The sequence below is a fragment of the Azolla caroliniana genome, unplaced genomic scaffold, assembly GCF_043228905.1.
Source record: "Azolla caroliniana isolate FFs.n. ecotype wild unplaced genomic scaffold, voAzoCaro1.0.p SCAF_21, whole genome shotgun sequence".
Lineage (NCBI taxonomy): Eukaryota > Viridiplantae > Streptophyta > Polypodiopsida > Salviniales > Salviniaceae > Azolla > Azolla caroliniana.
The window spans coordinates 3823215-3841408 of NW_028230456.1; the positions used below are offsets into that span (position 1 = coordinate 3823215).

Genomic DNA, 18194 nt, shown 5'->3' on the forward strand with positions numbered 1-18194 from the left:
TGTATATTTCATCTTCCCTCCTTGAAGGTTTTTAAGTACATTCTCTTGCACAAGCTCTTGTCTTGGAATTGTGTCTCTTTTATCATACCACATCCTTGGTTTGTTGTGGCTTTCGGTAGTGACAGGAAACTATAGAGAATATTCCATTAACTGAAGGGTGGATAATCATACCCAATCTCCGTGGAGATGATATTTCTTTTAGTGGATAAAGCATCTATTGCTAAAACTCTATGCAATTCTTGTTATGAGCATACACATACCCTTAATTAAAGGAGTTTCATTGGTCCAGAGATAAGCTCGTCAGTCATGTATAACCATCTGCTTGCACGATCTTTTATTCACTGGAAGCACACAAAGGATATGACTTTATTTGTGTTCAAATGCTACAACTGTTCAGAGGGATTGAAACATATATGCAGTATCCCTTCTCTTGAGCATGTACACTTTGGAGCTCCCTACTTACCCAACAGCTTTAGAGCTTATATCCATCATTCATAGCATGAATTGCATGATTGTAGTAACTTTAGTCTCATAGATCATTTTGCCCTTTTGCAAACATTAATCACATTTCTTTTCTTTTGGCCCAGGTGTTTGATCTCTTTTTACGACCCCCCTGAATTTGATATCAGTATATTCTCCTCTTCTTAAGAGGGACTTTGTATGTACAAAGGTTTGAGCATCCTGGCAGTTTTGGCACTCACAATCATGATGTTTTGCCCCATTACAAGCATCCTATCAGTATGCACAACATTTACTTATTGCATCCCAGGTACATCTTACCAAAAGAAATATGCAAAGCAATATTCGTGGAACTCCTTTTGTTGACATATAACAGGAATTTTCAGCTCTGAAAAACATCAAAATCCAAATCACATTCGAACAAGAAAGATACTGTAAGGACATCTGAAATTCATATAAATTGACAGTTATATGGCTTCAGACAGAGATCCAGATAATGCGTTGCACATTTGATCCCATGTTTGTAACACTATACTCCTCGACTGCATTAGCATTTGTGGCTCATCATTATACCCATCAGTGAAAACACCCATCACACCTTATCTGGTATATTCACTGATGAATTTTTGTGTTCACAGGACCAGGTTTTATGAAACTCTAGGCCCCATGTCCTGGTAAAATTAGACCGTGCCCTGTTTCCTGGTAAAATGGAGTAGGCCACTTCGCCTCTCAAAACATTCCTTCATTTTATGATTTATCATTGTATTGTTGCCCTACATTTGTTATGGGGTTTTCGCCTTTTGAGTCTCACTGATCAGATCACAATCAATTTCCTTAATTATTGTCTGCCCACTCTCCCTACTACTAAGTTTCTTGCAGGACACAAATGCCTTTTTTGCCTATGATGGCATATCTTGGTGATGACGATTGCAATGAATTTAATGGAGATGAAACATCTTCCATAAGCATAGATGAAAAGATAGTGGGCCCCTTGCAAACACACTTTCCATCTTCGAAAACATGGAGATTGTTGGGATCTCTAATCATAATCTTTCTATTCTCTATTTTTGAGATAAGCGATGTGCCAAAATGGCAGTGACTACATATACATGTGTTATTCACAACATGAATAGTTTCCCCTTGGTATGTGTTGATGAGGGCACAAGCAATGGCTAACTTCTCACTATGTCCACAGAGCACATCATTCTTTACATCATCATAAGTGCTTCGTAACACCCAAAGAGCACTAGATGGATAGCCTGCTTGTTTCATTTTAAGAGCAATTGCTTTTATCTTAGCATGTATGATTTTCCTTTGAGGATGTCTTGTATCCCCCACAGAAAATGAATGAGCATTTCCACTGACATCAACCCAAACACTGTTTCCCCGATCTTTCCAAACGGCATATTTCAGTCTCATGGCTTCAACTTTGTCTGCATCCTCTTGCATACCAGCAGCTGCAAAAATATTAGCTATAAGAACATAAGCTACAGCACAGCTATCATCAAGTTGCACAGCCTGATCAAAAGCTAATATCCCAAGCTCTACATTTCCCCATTTTCTACAACCACCTAATAATGCAACCCAAACATCATGATAATCAGAAGACGGCATCACTTTAATCACTGACATTGCCTTATCAAACAGCCCTGCATATCCAAAAACCACCACCATGCAAGTATGGTGCTTCACATTAGGATTGACATCATATTTTCTTGACATATCCCCAAAAATCGTTTGGGCCTCGTCCAATAGCCCTGAGCGGCCACATGCACTCAAAACACAAAGGAATGTAATTGCATCTGGAGAGAAACCCTCAGTTTGCATCAGCTCAAAACAGTTCAGTGCTTCATGACCTTGTCCCTGTTGGGCAAGCCCTGCAATTAATGTATTCCAAGCAACTACATCTCGTGTAGGAAGTGCTTTAAGAACCTTTTGTGCCTTTCCAAGCTGACCACATTTAGCATACATATCCACCAAAGCAGTACCAAGTACAACATCTTTCTCCAGCAAGTTCCTATTGACAATCTGTTCATGAATTTCTTCGCCTATGTCTATAGCGCCCGTGCTAGCACAAGCTCTCAAGATGCATATCAAAGTTACTGCGTCTGGAGAGAAACCCTCACTCTGCATGCGCTCAAAACAGTTCAATGCCTCGTGACTCTGCCCCCGTTGGACATACCCTGCAATTAGAGCAGACCAAGATACAACATTTCGAACAGGAAGGCCTTGAAGCACTTCTTGTGCTTTTGCAAGCATGCCACATTTGCTGTACATGTCTACCAAAGCATTGCCAAAAACAATATCCTTCTCTAGTAAACCTCTATTTATAATTTCATCATGGATTTTTTTCCCTTTGTCAATAGCTCCTATTTCCCCGCATGCCTTTAAGATTGACGTAAAGGTAACTGCATCAGGCGAGAGGCCCTCACTCAGCATTTTTTCAAAACAACTCAGTGCTTCATGACCTTCCCCTTGCTGAACGTATCCTGTAATTAGTGCATTCCAAGAAACTACATTGTGAATAGAAAGATCTTCAAGCACTTCTTGTGCTTTTGCAAGACAACCACATTTGGCATACATATCCACTAAGGCAGTGCCAAGTACAGAATTCTTCTCTAATAGGCCCCTATTTGCAACCTCTTCATGGATTTGTTTGCCTTTGTCGACAGCTCCTGTGCTACTACAAGCCTTCAATATACATGTGAAAGTGACTGTATCCGGGAAAAGTCCCTCTCCTTGCATCCGTTCAAAACAGTTTATCGCTTCTTGGCCTTGCCCTTGTTGGGCGTATCCTGCTATAAGTGCAGACCAAGAGACAATGTTCCGGACAGGAAGCTCATCAAGCACTGCCTGTGCTTTTGCAAGCACGCCACATTTGGCATACATATCAACAAGAGCAGTACCGAGCACAATGTCTTTTTTAAGACCCCTATTCAGAATCTCTTCATGAACCTTTTCTCCCTTGCTTATAGCCCCCGTACTACCACAGGCCTTCAAGATAGATATAAAGGTGACTGAATTCGGAGAAAGGCCCTCATTCAGTATCCGTTCAAAACAATGCAACACTTCATGAAACTGCCCCTGTTGAAGATACCCCACAATTAGTGCATTCCAAGAGACTATGTTGCGAACAGAAAGTTCTTCAAGCACCTGTTTCGCTTTTACAAGCACACCACATTTGGCATACATATCCACCAATGCAGTACCAAGTACAATATCCTTCTCCAGCAAGTTCCTACCCACAATTTCTTCATGAACTTGGTTGCCCTTCTCTATAGCCCCAATACTACCACATGCCTTTAAGATGCAAATGAAGGTGATGGTGTTTGGGGAGATGCCCTCTCTTTGCATTTGATCAAAACAGTTCAATGCTTCATGACCTTGCCCCTTTTGAGTATACCCAGTAATCAGTGCATTCCAAGAGACCACATTTCTAACCAGAAGCTCTTCAAGCACTTGTTTTGCTTTCGGAAGCATCATACATTTGGCATACATATCCACCAAAGCTGTGCCGAGCACTACATCCTTCTTCAGCAAACCCCTACTCACAATTTCTTCATGAATTTGTTTACCCTTCTCTATAGCTCCGATATTGGCACAAGCCTTCAAGATGCAAATGAAGCTGATAACATCCGGAGAGAGACCCTCACTTTGCATTCTCTCAAAGCAATTCAGAGCTTCTTGACCTTGCCCATGTTGTGCATATCCTGCAATTAATGCATTCCAACATACTAAATCTCGGACCGGTACATTCTCAAGAACTTCTTGTGCTTTTTCAATCATCCCACATTTGGTATACATACTGATCAAAGTGCTGGCTATGTAAGGGTTGTTTTCGAGCAAGCCTCTGTTCAGAATCTGAGCATGAAGATTAATGCCTTTACTAATATCCCTTTTCTGGCCACAAGTCTTCAGCAAGGCCACAAAAGTATGAGTTTCGGTGCGGGTTCCATCTGTATGCCTTTCTTGCAACAATCCAATCTCTCTTCTCCTGTGCTGAGACCTAAAATCTGGCAGGATTGAACCATCCTGGATTAAGACAAACAATCTCTCTCTCACACAGAATCAAAATGTGGCCTCTCGGATTGCAACATTCATTGGTAAAGTTCTTGCACATTGGGAGTGGCTATTCACTTTCACATGTATTAGGTAAAATGCAATATTTTTGGCCTCTTAGGTCATATTTGACCCCCAAAGACAATAATAGAATATCTCTCTCTCTCTTTCTCTTTCGCTCTCTCCCTCCCATTAAACCCTAAACCCTCTTTCTTTCTGTGTGTATGTGTGTGTGAGAGAGAGAGAGAGAAAGCGTGGGTGTATCAGAGCTTCTTACCTTGATGCTATGAAGAGCTGTTCTTTCAAAGGGCGCATTCGATTTCCTCTGTCTCGCCATGGAATCATGGGGGCTGGCATGGCATCCTGGTCATTTGGCATTGGCAGAGAGTTGTATCCACTCCATTATGTGCCCGGCAATGGCAACTGCTCCTGTTGTCCAGCAGCACGGACATCTCCCACACTCACTCTATAAGATGATGGATGCTATGTCATAGGCCCCATGTCATGCCCAAAGCATCCCTGAGCATAAATAACATCTTATCGCACGTGTAGACAGACGGACACTTAGCAATAGACTAGATATTACCCCGCCTATCGACCTTCAATAGATACATTTAGTTCGTCTTTTAAAGTGTGGTTATTAATGTCATTGATCACAAGCAATGACGCCCATTTCTAACTAGTATCTCCACTAATCTTCCTTTCAAATACTTCCATGTACTAGAGCTTAGTCTACATTCTCTAGTTCTTACATGAGGTTCATCATATTTACCTAAGATGGAACATCCAACTATCATGCGAGTTGATTGATTAAGAATGTGATTAATACAATGTTATTTATCAATCACAAATACCATCTTTATATTTTTATGGGATTTTATCAATTTCTTTAGCCTATTGTAGATATATACATCCCTTCGTCTATTTAGCCTAATGTGAGGGAGATGAGTATTCCTAATAGGATGAAGTGCATATAAATTGTGCTCTAATAAACATGAACAAAGTGAACCCTTATAGCTTATATGGGAATGCATTGATTCAATAGGTAGAGCCTTGCTTCTAATTACAAATAGAGACAGAGAGAGAGACAAAGACAGAGACAGAGACAGAGAGAAGTCGAGTTTGCAAGGACATTATATCACTGACACCAACACATAGAAGTATCATATCATTTGGCATCTTACTTTCATGGTCATCTCCACCCCACTCTCATCCATCAAGGGCGGTCCCTACGAGATCAAAAGCATTTTGTAATGTCTTCATAGTAGGATGCAGCGAATTTATGTAGCACATAGGTGAATGTCACACATATCGTCAAATTTTACTTGGGCATTCCAAGTCATGTCCTAGGAATGATCCAAACGTTATTTGAATTATACAATAAATCTAATGCATGCATATATGTGACCCACCTACCATTGTCACACTAAACAATGAATTTAATTCATCATTGTCTTTTGCATGGTGTGAAACATATATTGATGTCAATCTAAACTATCTTTTTAGGAGCACAGCTACATAAGAAGTAAAAGCGTGTCCTAAGACAAGTCATTTAATAGCTTGATGAAACATATTAATAGGTAATAAGATGATCCATTTACGTTTAGACAAAAGAGACGGTATTCCAATGGTAACTTTATCCCACAAAGTTACATAAGCACAAACCTCCAACAACAATGATAGACACTAGAAAATTCTCTTTTATTAGTATGTCTTTCCTTGACAAGATTACAAAAACATTATGGGTTGCATCTCAAGTTCACATGGATGGCAGCAATAAAGGAAGAAATTTGAGATACGATGGGACATGCAACTTTTTGTTGGTAGAAACTCTCCCTTCTTGAATCTTTGAGCTTGAATCTAAAATCAAAATGCTCTCTTTCTCTTGCCTTCATCCATGGATGTAAAGGGATCAATAAATTTGAAGTTTCCCACGCCTCTAATGTCTTGATTTTTTATCCCAAGTGACAATCTACTAATAACACAATCCGTGTTAAGAGAGTGTTTTCTTTATTGTAAGGGTAATATCTCAAGCCTAAATATATCTGTTTATTTGTTTATTATACTGCAAGTTAACATGAACAGCTGAGATCTTGATTGGGTCTCATAGGGCACAATGGCCTTTTAAAGATGTTAATATATCCTTTTTCCTTCTTCCATCAACCCACATAGTATTTCCCCCTCCTTGCAACAAGCATACTTCAGTCTACATGCTTCTACGTTGTCTGCATCTTGATGCATGCCAGCAGCACCTAAAATGCTGCCCATAAGGACATAAGCTGCAGCATTATCATCTGCTTGTACAGCTTGATCAAAGGCCAATAGACCAAGCCTTATGTTTCCCCATTTCTTACAAGATGCTAACAGTGTAAGCCAAACCGCTGGATAATCTGAACAAGGCATTGCCTTAATGACCGAAATTGCCTTGTCAAAGTGTCCAGAACATCCGAGAACCATCACCATGCACGTATGGTGCTCTACCCTTGGAGTTATATCATATTTCCTACTCATATCTCCAAAGAATAGTTGCGCTTTGTCTGAGAGACCAGAGTGACTGCATGCATTCATAACACAAAGGACTGTGACCTCATCTGGAGACAGACCTTCAATTTGCATCTCTTCAAAGCAGCATAATGCTTCATGGACTTTCCCTTGTTGGGCATACCCAGCGATGAGTGCATTCCATGAGATGACAACTCGGATGTCAAGCTCATCGAGTACTTCTTGTGCTTTTGCCAGTACACCACATTTGGCATACATGTCCACTAAAGCATTGCTGAGCTCGAAATACTCACCAAGGATACCCTTGCTTACAATCTCTTCATGAATTTGTTTGCCCTTGCCTATAGCTCCTATGCTCCCACATGCCTTCAAGATGCAAATGAAAGTAACAGCATTTGGAGAGAGGCCCTCAGTTTGCATTTGTTCGACGCACTTCAATGCTGCATGTCCTAGCTCGAACTGGACATGCCCTGCAATCAATGCATTCCATGTGATGACTCCTCGAATTGGAAGCTCTTTAAGCACCTTTTCTGCTTTTACAAGCATGCCACATTTAGCATACATATCTACCAAAGCAGTGCCAAGTGCAATATTTTTAATCAGCAAACCCCTACTCACAATTTCATCATGGATTTGTTTACCCTTCTCTATGGCATCTATACAGCTACAGGCTCTCAAGATATGGGTAAAGGTTACTCCGTCTGGAGTGAGGCCCTCACTTTGCATCTGTTCAAAACAGTTCAGTGCTTCATGACCTCGCCCCAGCTCAGTATACCCTCCAATTAGTGAATTCCATGAAACTAAATCTCGAACAAGAAGCTCTTCCAGGACTTCTTGTGCCTTTGCAATCACACCACATTTAACATACATATCAACCAAAGCCGTTCCAAGCACAACATCCCAATCCATCAAGCCCCTGCTCTGAATCTCTTCATGGATTAGTTTGCCTTTTTCTATAGCCTCTGCACTGCCACATGCTTTCAGGATGGAAATGAAGGTGACTGAGTCTGGAAAGAGACCCTCATCTTGCATCCGTTCAAAACAGTGGAGGGCTGCATGGCCTTGTCCCTGCTCCACAAACCCTGCAATTAGTGCATTCCAAGAAACTATGTCTCGAACAGGAAGCTCTTCCAGTACTTTCTTCGCTTTTCTCAGCAGACCACATTTCGCATACATATCAACTAATGCAGTGCCAAGCACAACATCCTTCTCCAAAAGACCTATATGCATAATCTCTTCATGAATTTGTTTGCCCTTCTCTATAGCTCTCGCACTGCCACATGCCTTCAAGATGCAAATCAAGGTGATCACATCTGGAGAGAATCCCACACATCGCATCTGATTAAAGCAGCTTAGTGCTTTGTGAAGAAGTCCTTCTTGGGCATACCCTGCAATTAATGCAGACCAAGAGACTACATTTTGAACAGGAAGTTCTTCCAGCATCTGCAGTGCTTTTTCAAGCATGCCACATTTGGCATACATGTCTACCAATCCATTTCCAAGAGCGATATCTTTCTCAAGCAAACCCCTAGTTGCAATCTCATCATGAATTTGTTTGCCCTTGTCTACATCTCTTGTCTTTCCACAAGCATTCAAGAGACAAATGAAGGTGACCTCATCTGGAGCGAGGCCTTCATTTTGCATTTGTTCGAAACAAGTTAGTGCTTCTTGACCTTGTCCTTGTTGGGAATACCCTGCAATCAGTGCATTCCAAGAGGCTACATTTTGGATTGGAAGTTCATTAAGCACCTCTTGTGCCTTCACAAGCAAATCGCACCTGGCATACATATCCACCAAAGCTGTGCAAAGCATGATATCTTCCCCAAGCAGGCCCTTTCTCACAATCTCGCAATGTACTCGGTTTCCCAGATCTATAGCTTGTGTAATGCCACAAGCCTTCAAGACACAAACGAATGTTACTGCATCTGGAAAGAAGCCCTCATTTTGCATCTTATTATAACACTTCAATGCTTCATGAGCTTCCCCCCGTCGTGCATACCCCATAATAAGTGCAGACCATGCAACTACATTTCGAGAGGGAAGCCCTTCAAGTACTTCTTGTGCTTTCTCAACCACACCGCATTTAGCATACATATCCACCAAAGCAGTGCCAAGCACAATATCCTTCGCTAAAAACCCTTTTCTCATAATATCATCATGAATTGCCTTCCCCTTGTCTATGGCATATGTGCTGCCACAGGCCTTTAAAATGCAAATGAAAGTGACTGCATTTGGAGAGAGACCCTCGCTTTGCATTCGATCAAAACACTTTAGAGCTTCATAATGCTGTCCATGATCAGCATACCCAGCAATTAGCGCATTCCAAGAGACTGCATTTCGAATTGGAAGATCTTCGAGCACTTCTTGAGCTTTTATTACGGCACCACATTTGGCATACATATCCACCAATGCGGTTCCAAGCACGATATGTTTTTCTAGCAAACCCCTGCTTACAATCTCATCATGAATTTGTTTGCCCTTGTCTATAGTTTTCATGCTACCGCATGCCTTCAAGGTGCAAAGAAAGCTAACCTCATTTGGATTAATACCCTCATTTTGCATTCGTTCAAGACATTGCAACGCTGCATGACCTTGACCCTGTTGGACATACCCTGAAATAAGCACATTCCAAGAGACTTCATTTCGGATAGGTAGCCCTTCAAGCACATTTTGTGCTTTTGCAAGCAAGCCACATTTGGCATACATATCAACCAATGACGTGCCAAGGACAACATCTGTTTCCAATAAGCCTCTATTTGCAATTTCATCATGGATTTGTTTTCCCTTCACTATATCTAGTTTTCCACCACATGCCTTCAAAATAGAGATGAAGGTGACCCCATCTCTGGGGAGGCCCTCAATTTGCATCAACTCAAAACAATTAATTGCTTCTCCATATTTCTCTTGTAAGACATACCCAGCAATTAAGGCATTCCAAGACACTGTATCATGAACCGAAAGATTTTCAAACACTTCCTGTGCTTTAAAAATCATCCCACACTTGGCATACATATTAATCAAAGTGCTGGTGAGGTATGGACTCTTCTCAAGCAGACTCCTTTTCACAATATCAGCATGAACTTTGGATCCTGTATAAATATCCTTGCTCTTGGTACAAGCCTTGAGTACGTTTATAGAAGTAAGAACTTCATTGATATGTTCATTTTTTACTCCTTTGTTACTCCTTTCCTTGAACTGCCCCTGTTTTTCTTGAAGAATAGTTCTTCGTCTGAGTTCATCAAGAACCCAAGAGGGGTTTTTCCATCCATCAACCCACAAAGGCACATAAGTGACTGTGTGTGTAAAATCGGGTGATCTCGAGGTGGTCTGTATCAAGTTTCAACACAAAAAACAAAAAATCTCTCTCACTAGTTGTTGGCTTTGATGGTTTACAACATAGCATTAAAACAATAAAATTGAGAGAACTCAAGTTTGGTCCTTTCCCGGACCCCCAGATTGTATTCAATCTCCCTGGGATTTTAATAATCTATTAATCTCTCTCATGTGTTTCTTCACGTTAGGCTTATACCTTCTAGTAAGCCAAGCTACTATTTTTCCATGCACTCATGCTCAAATCTCACAATGTGTACAATTACAGTGGATGCCATTGGCAGGACATAGGGGTTTCAACAGGTGACCATCAGAACTAACGTAGGGGTTTGAGCATGACCTTCAGAACTAAGCTGAGCATCGTTACCAACAGAACTACAATGTCTGGCCATCTCTCTCTATCTATATAGCTATCTATCTCTAACTCATTCACTCACTCACAAATCAATATATACATACATACCTTTGTGGTGCGATTGTCTGCCCATAGCAAAGGCTCCCTAAAATACTCCTTCCATAGGAGGTCCGTCCCTTCCGCAGCAGCCAAACCTGATCTCCTCTGAATCGCCATAGGATCGGATCGCCATTCATGTCTTCCTTTGCCCGTCAGTAAATCAGAAAGCTGCAAGCATATGATGATGGATGGGAGGGGGGCAGGGGAATCACATTTTAACCGGAGTTCGAACTTAACTCATCCATACATATTATTTCTTATAACACGATTTGAAGTGCAAAAGAGGGAGGCAAATTGCAATAGATTATAGAATCATAAATAGATGAGTTTACACATCCCAATTTTTAATTGAATGATATCAAACAATGAGACCTCTGATAAGGAATTATGATTTAGGGTTTTAGGGTTTTAGGTTTAGGTTTGCGAGTTCAAATGAGGAATTATGATTTAGGATTTCATTGCGAGATCTTACCTTGATCTAGTGCCCATCTTATTGCCCGCCTTGCTCATCTCTATAGATCTTACCTTGATCTAGTGTAAAGCTAAAATCCTATGTATATTTCTATCTAGGATAGATAGATATTCTCATACCATCATGTTAATTGATCATTTGTCAATTTTCCAAGAGTGAGTGCATTGTGTTACACAATGGTTTGTTAATAATTGGGGTTTCATTATCATAGTTTTAGATGGTAGAATGTCAAAATGGAGAAAACTATTTAATTGTGTAATATCCATAAACATTATTATTATTTGCGAAGATATAGTATCTTAAAAGCCACAATAGCTAGAATCGTGCCTTTTGAAGAAAGAATGAGATTATCATGACAAAAACGTCTCCTCGTGAATGGGGGTAGATTAGACACAGGGAGAGAGGTTCTATTATGTCCACAAAATTTACATCTTTCGAATCATTTTGGTTATGTTCCTCTCATGACTCCTCTCAACGTCTTCAATGAGTTCCTCTAATGTCTTCCACAATGGCTTTAGATTCCACATTCTCTAGCAACTTCCTTAAAGACTTGTCTTGCAAATAATAAAATCACCCTATTTATAATTTTGTAACTTCTTTGGAGTATGAGTCATGTTCCATCCAAGAAACCTTCAACAACAACCTTGCACAATCATTTGTGAAGGGAAAGGATCAATCGAAAACTCCTCGATCACTGTGATCAGCTTGGCCTCTTCGTCTCCACGACCATATTCTCCTATTGCCAACCATGTAGGAATCATCTTCAAAATTTCAAGCTCGGTCATCTGGAATCACCTTTTTGTCCTTGTTTCCCAAAGTCTTACCCCACATCCTCGATCACAAATATTATGCTTAGTCCAACTAGATGCACAATAAGTCTTCAAAGTGTTCAACTCCAAAAGGTCTATTACTTCTCTTGATCTAAAAACACATCAAGATTTGGTCCATCAGCATTTGTATGTTCATTAATGATCTCATTATTTGAGATGCCCAAAGACTCAAAAACTCTAAATTACAAGTCCTCTACTCTGCCTCAATCTTCCAACTTTTGTTCTCAGACGACCTTCTTTCAGGCTGCACCACAGCCCTCATATCACTACTATTTTCTTTTTTTTCAGCTATTGATAGTAGTCACTCTTACTCATACAAAGGTTTTACCGATGCATAACATCTCCCTTGCAATAATATAATTTCAAGTTCTTTGCATGTGATTCCCTTCAACTCTGAACCTCTCTATCTAGGATACTCCCCATCTTCTCAAGGTTTTCCATGGTGCTCCCAGTTCTGAAGGACATACAGCCCCCCCTCATTCAATCTTAAGATTGAGAATGTTTTATATTCCCAAATGAAAATACATTTGGCCATTTATACTTGCATCACACTATTCTGTGAGGCAGCATAGTTTAGCCTCATGTATTCAAGCTTTTCTGCATCCTTTTGCATGCTAGAGGCCACAAAAATGTTAGCCATAAGGACATATGCTGCCGAACAGCTATTATCTGATTGCATTACTTGATCAAAAGACAACCTTCCAAGCTTCACATTTCCCCACTTTCTACAAGCGCCTAGAAGTGCAAGCCAAACATCAGGAGAATCAGTCAGTGGCATCACTTTGATAACTGATATTGCCTTGTCAAAATACCCTGCATATCCAAAAACCATCACCATGCAAGTATTGTGCTCTAAGTTTGGAGAAATGCCATATTCCCTACTCATAACATGGAAAAGTGTTTGGGCCTCGTACAGTAACCCTGAATGGCTACATGCAGTTAAAACACCTAAGAATGTGACATCATCAGGACGCAGGCCCTCAGTTTGTAACCGTTTAAAACATTTCAATGCTTCTTGACCTTCTCCTTCATGAGAATAACCTGCAATCAATGCATTCCAAGTGGATACATTTCGGGAAGGAAGTTCTTCTAGAACTTGGTGCGCTTTTGCAAGTACACCACATTTGCCATACATATCCACCAAGGCAGTTCCAAGCACAATATCATTCTCTAGGAACCCTCTAGTTATGATGGTATGATGTACTTGTTTGCCTTTTTCTATAGCTCCGGTATTACCACAAGCTTTTAGGATGCAAATGAAGGTGACTGCATCTGGCGATAGACACTCTCTTTGCATTTGGTCAAAACAATTCAATGCTTCATTCCCTTGTCCCCGTTGAGCATACCCTCCAATCAATGCAGACCAAGAGACAATATTTCTAACATGAAGATCTTCAAGCACCTTTTTAGCTTCAGCAAGCATGCCACATTTAGCATAAAAATCCACCAAAGAAGTTCCAAGCACAACATCTTTAACCGCCAATCCTCTACTTATAATATCGTGATGAATTTGTTTCGCCTTTTCTATAGCTCCAGTGCTACCACAAGCCTTCAAGATGCAAATGTAAGTTACCATATTTGGACAGTGTCCTTCCTGTTCCATCAATTCAAAACATCGTAATGCTTCATTGCCTTGGTCTTGCTCAACATATCCTGAAATAAGTGCAGACCAGGATACTACATTCCGAACCACAAGCTTTTCAAGAACCTCTTCAGCTTTTGCAGGCCTGCCACATTTGGCATACATATCGACCAAAGCAGTTCCAAGCACGATATCCTTCTCTAATAAACCCCTACTAACAATATCTTCATGTATTTGTTTGCCCCTATCTACATTTCCTTTGCTGCCAAAAGCTTTCAACATGCAAATAAAAGTGACAGCAGTTGGAAAGAGGCCTTCACTTTGCATTCTTTCATAACAATCCAATGCTTCATTACATCGTCCTTGTTGTGTATATCCATCTATTAATGCATTCCAAGAGACTATATTTCGAATTGGAAGCTCTTCGAGCACCTTTCGTGCTTTCTCAAGTAAGCCACATTTGGCATACATGTCCACCAATGAGGTGCCAAGCACTACATCTTTCTCCAACAATCCCTTCCCTATAATCTCTTCATGAATTTGTATGCCCTTGTGTATATCTCTTGTATTGCCACAAGCCTTCAATATACAAATAAAAGTGATAGAATCGGGTAAGAGACCTTCATTTAGCATCATTTCAAAGCATTTCAATGCTTCTTGACCTTGTCCTTGCTGGGCATGTCCAGCAATGAGTGCGTTCCATGTGACAATATCTCGTATCAAAAGCTCTTCAAACACTTGGTTTGCTTGTGAGAATATTCCACATTTGGTATACATACTGATTAATGTGCTTCCTATGACATGATTCCTTTCAAGTACGTTTCTCTTGAGAATTTCAGCATGAATTCTAATTCCTTTACTTAAGTCCTTCTTCTCGGCACAATGCTTGAGCAATGCCACAAAGGTCGAGTCTTGTACATATTTTTCTTCGCCATTGTATTTGTCACTAGGTTCTTGTGACGATGAAACAACCATTGTTTTGTTCAACTCTTTCAAAGCTGAAATTGTATGGTAGCATGCAAACTTGTAGAGATCTGAAGAGATTGTGTACCATAATCAATCAAATCAAACATTCCCTCTCTTTAAAACATAACAATTCTCTCTCTCTCTCTCTTTCTTTTTTGTCGTGATGTAATCTATTCTGGCTATCAATTCAAGTTCATGGATTCAAATCCTCATTTCCACACAGCAGCAAACTCTCTCTCTCTCTCTCTCTCTCTCTCTCTCTCTCTCTCTCTGTTTGCTCACCTTGTTGCTCTGATGTTTCTTCTCTCCAAAAGAACGAAATTGGTTCCATAGCATGCCCACATCTATGTTGCCTTGCCATGTGTATAATTCGATGAATGGGTGCATTTGAATACAGTTCAGCTGCTTTTGTATTCTCTGTTTTCCCTCTTGTTTTTTTATTTGCTACTTGTCAGACCCTCCATATGTATACTACTGCTTGATGATTCAACATCTCTTCATTGTTTCTCCATGTAAGGATGCCAATGAATGTTGCCGATGACCATCGGCAACCAAACTCGAGGGGTTTCATGATTTCGCTTGTTATGCTTTGATGCTTGTGGTTTTCTTAGGCCATTGGCAACCGCGGATTTGTTTTTGTATTTCCGAGGGAAACACTACAATGACCTCTTTGATGATGAATCACGTCAAATTTTATGATGAACTAGGAGGATACGACTCTTGAGCAAGACTTCCTTCTTTGTTCGAATGTGAGAGTTCAATTCTTAAAATTGAAAAGTATACATATAGTAAGCATCTATGTAGGAAAATGTCCATGCCCATGATGTCTTTGCTTGAGCCAACTCACAGATGGGTCCGCAAGGGGCTTCATTGTCTTCCTTTTTGTCACTTCTCTCATCGAGAGTCGTTGCCTATATAAATAGATTTCATATTAAACGATTAAAAGTGGTTTTTAATAGATCATAAGGACAATTATGGTTGCAAACCTTGTACATTATAATAGCTATCTAGCAAGTTTAATAATATAATACATGAGATTTGACAATATGTAAGCTCTTTTACACAGGGTGAAAGAGGTAAGAGTGAGAGAAAGTTGTGATCAATGTATCCTTCAGTTTCGGTGTGGCAAGTGTACAATCAATCATCATCGACGTCGTTGCCTTGGTCATCATATACCTCCCCACCAACATCTCTAGCAACAGAATCCATAAACAGAGTTAGCAGCCATTGTTTCCCAAAATGATGGGAACAATATACATCCATATTATGTGATCTCCATCTTCCCTAAAAATGAGTAAGAGGCTCAACAACTTTGTTATCTCCTAAGGAAACACAGATGTTCCTTCCTCGGTATACATTGGTCATGTTGCCATTTATTTGCTTGTCACAAGTGGCTCAACGACTCGAGTACAAAAGACTTTGCCATTACAACTCTTAGAAAACTAGAATAAATGTCTTTTGATCCGAATGTTTTGTAATCATCCACACTTTTATAAATGATACATCATTATTAGGCAATGGTGCGCCTATTTCTATATTTACATGGAACAATTACATGCAAATGTGCATACAACTTTGAGTTTGCAATGCCCAAAGGAATTCGTGATTGATTTTATGTTCATGCATATTGAAGCATAGTGCAACACATTACGTGACAACCCTCAACGTGGAATCATTGCCTTTACAACCAGGCAAGACACTTAAGGCTACCAACCATGTCAATAACACAATACATCATCCTACATTGTTGTATTTATGTTATTAAATATTGAATTTAATTATCGTCTGCCACAATTTCAAGTGTCAAGTACATGTATAAATTTCAAGATCATGCACACCACATTTTACAATGCTACAAATAGTGAATGCATCACACTCATATATTGTAAATTTGGCTTTTCATCTCTAAATGCACTTGAATAAAACATATATATAATTATTTATCACTTTTTGTGCATTTGCATAAAATTCATGCCAATGTAATGCAAAATAGTTAATTGTCTCATTGATAAACATGAACCTCATATGTTTTATTACGTTTTAGAATAATTAGTGCACATGGGAGATCCAAAGTGGGGCTTACACTCTATGTGGTGAAGTCAATGTGATTGAGACGGTTTCTAATATATTAATCTCATTCATTAAAATTAAACAAATGAGAAACAAGAGATTGTTGTAACTTGTATTCAACCCTTAGTGTCTCGTTATCATCCAAACTTTGATACAATAACACACTCATACTTCATAAGTTATAACTTATGTTCATCAACATTGTCCTTTACCTAAGGATTTACTCAATATTTATTATAACATAAATGAAAACCTCAACTTTACAATTACATGTACATAATTTGATTCACATGGGATGTGTAAGGGTAGTGAAGTCAACGAAATTGAATTGTTCATCTTAAGATGCACTTTGTAAGATGCACTTTGTACAACAATATATTGTTAATTTCTAAAGTAAAACATATCAATGCTCTTGTTATAATCCGGTTTTATAAATTTCTTCATTGCTCCAACATGTTGATGCACTGCAATGCATCACTTGTTTATGTCCTCGTTTGTACACTTATCTTGATTGTTGCTTCAAATTTATTTGCATATGGAAAGCCTCGACCTTACAATGGGTAGACATGCATGAGAATGATCCTAACATGAAACTAATTTATTCCTAACATCAAGGGAGACGTGTTTGTGTGCAACCTACATGCATGAGATTCATCCATGAAAATTGATTAAAATGCTACCCTGTCAAGTCTTGTTGAGTATTCACATTATTCCAATTGCCTATGAAGTAATGCCTTTGTTAATTCTTCAGAAACGAGGCAAATATAATTATTTGTGATATGGCAATAAAAATCGAAGTTTTTAGAAAGTGTACTATGGTACAATGACGAGGACAATTGGTGGCAATGATAGGTAGTGACAACTTTGTTCTTATGGCAAGATAGTCCCTAAAATTGTTTGGAAACGATATCAAATGAAGGTGGAAATGTATCAAATCATAGGTTCAAACATTCTTCTAATACTACCTTGATAAATTGCGCTCTTGGGCAAGTGGTGAGGACATAGTCCAATTTTCCATTAAAGCTACATGCCATATTGGCAAAGAAGCAATAGGAGAATAATTGAGACATGGAATTGGTAAATTAAGGGAGTGTAGCGATAATGAATATCATTAATGGGGAAAGGCTATCCATGCTACAATCATTCCATGTGAAAACATATAGCTTGGTTTATGGAAGAGGCCGATTGTATTAAAAACTTGAGATACATATGCCTAAAGTCAACTACGATCTCCTGCTCTTCGATGGGTAGGTTTTTGATTCATGACAATACTTAACCAGTGTTTCTATTCACAGGATAAACTTAATTATTCAACACATTCCATGGATTAAGGATGATAACAACACATTCTACATTCGAAGACTCACAATTTCTCTCAATTATTAGCAAACATTTTCCTTTTGTTAATCTATATTAATCACAGGTCAAAGATTTGCCCTCCTTAGGATGAGCACTTCGAAATATAAAATA

General features: G+C 39.4%; 2 protein-coding genes across 2 annotated transcripts; both read right to left on the reverse strand.

The window, feature by feature from the left end:
* Window positions 1-262: 262 nt before the first annotated feature.
* LOC147850406 (uncharacterized) lies at window positions 263-11093 on the reverse strand. The gene is made up of 4 exons (XM_087336782.1): window positions 10814-11093; window positions 6655-10347; window positions 4796-4885; window positions 263-4491 (listed from the first exon to the last, which is right to left on the reverse strand). The coding sequence occupies exons 1-4, from the start codon at window positions 10919-10921 to the stop codon at window positions 1324-1326; spliced, it is 7059 nt and encodes a 2352-aa protein (XP_087192908.1). The 5' UTR covers window positions 10922-11093; the 3' UTR covers window positions 263-1323.
* A 440-nt stretch (window positions 11094-11533) lies between these two features.
* On the reverse strand, window positions 11534-14898 carry LOC147850407 (pentatricopeptide repeat-containing protein At3g09040, mitochondrial-like). The gene has a single exon (XM_087336387.1). It carries the CDS (start codon window positions 14661-14663, stop codon window positions 12642-12644), a length of 2022 nt encoding a protein of 673 aa, XP_087192513.1. The 5' UTR covers window positions 14664-14898; the 3' UTR covers window positions 11534-12641.
* Between the last annotated feature and the right edge of the window lie 3296 nt (window positions 14899-18194).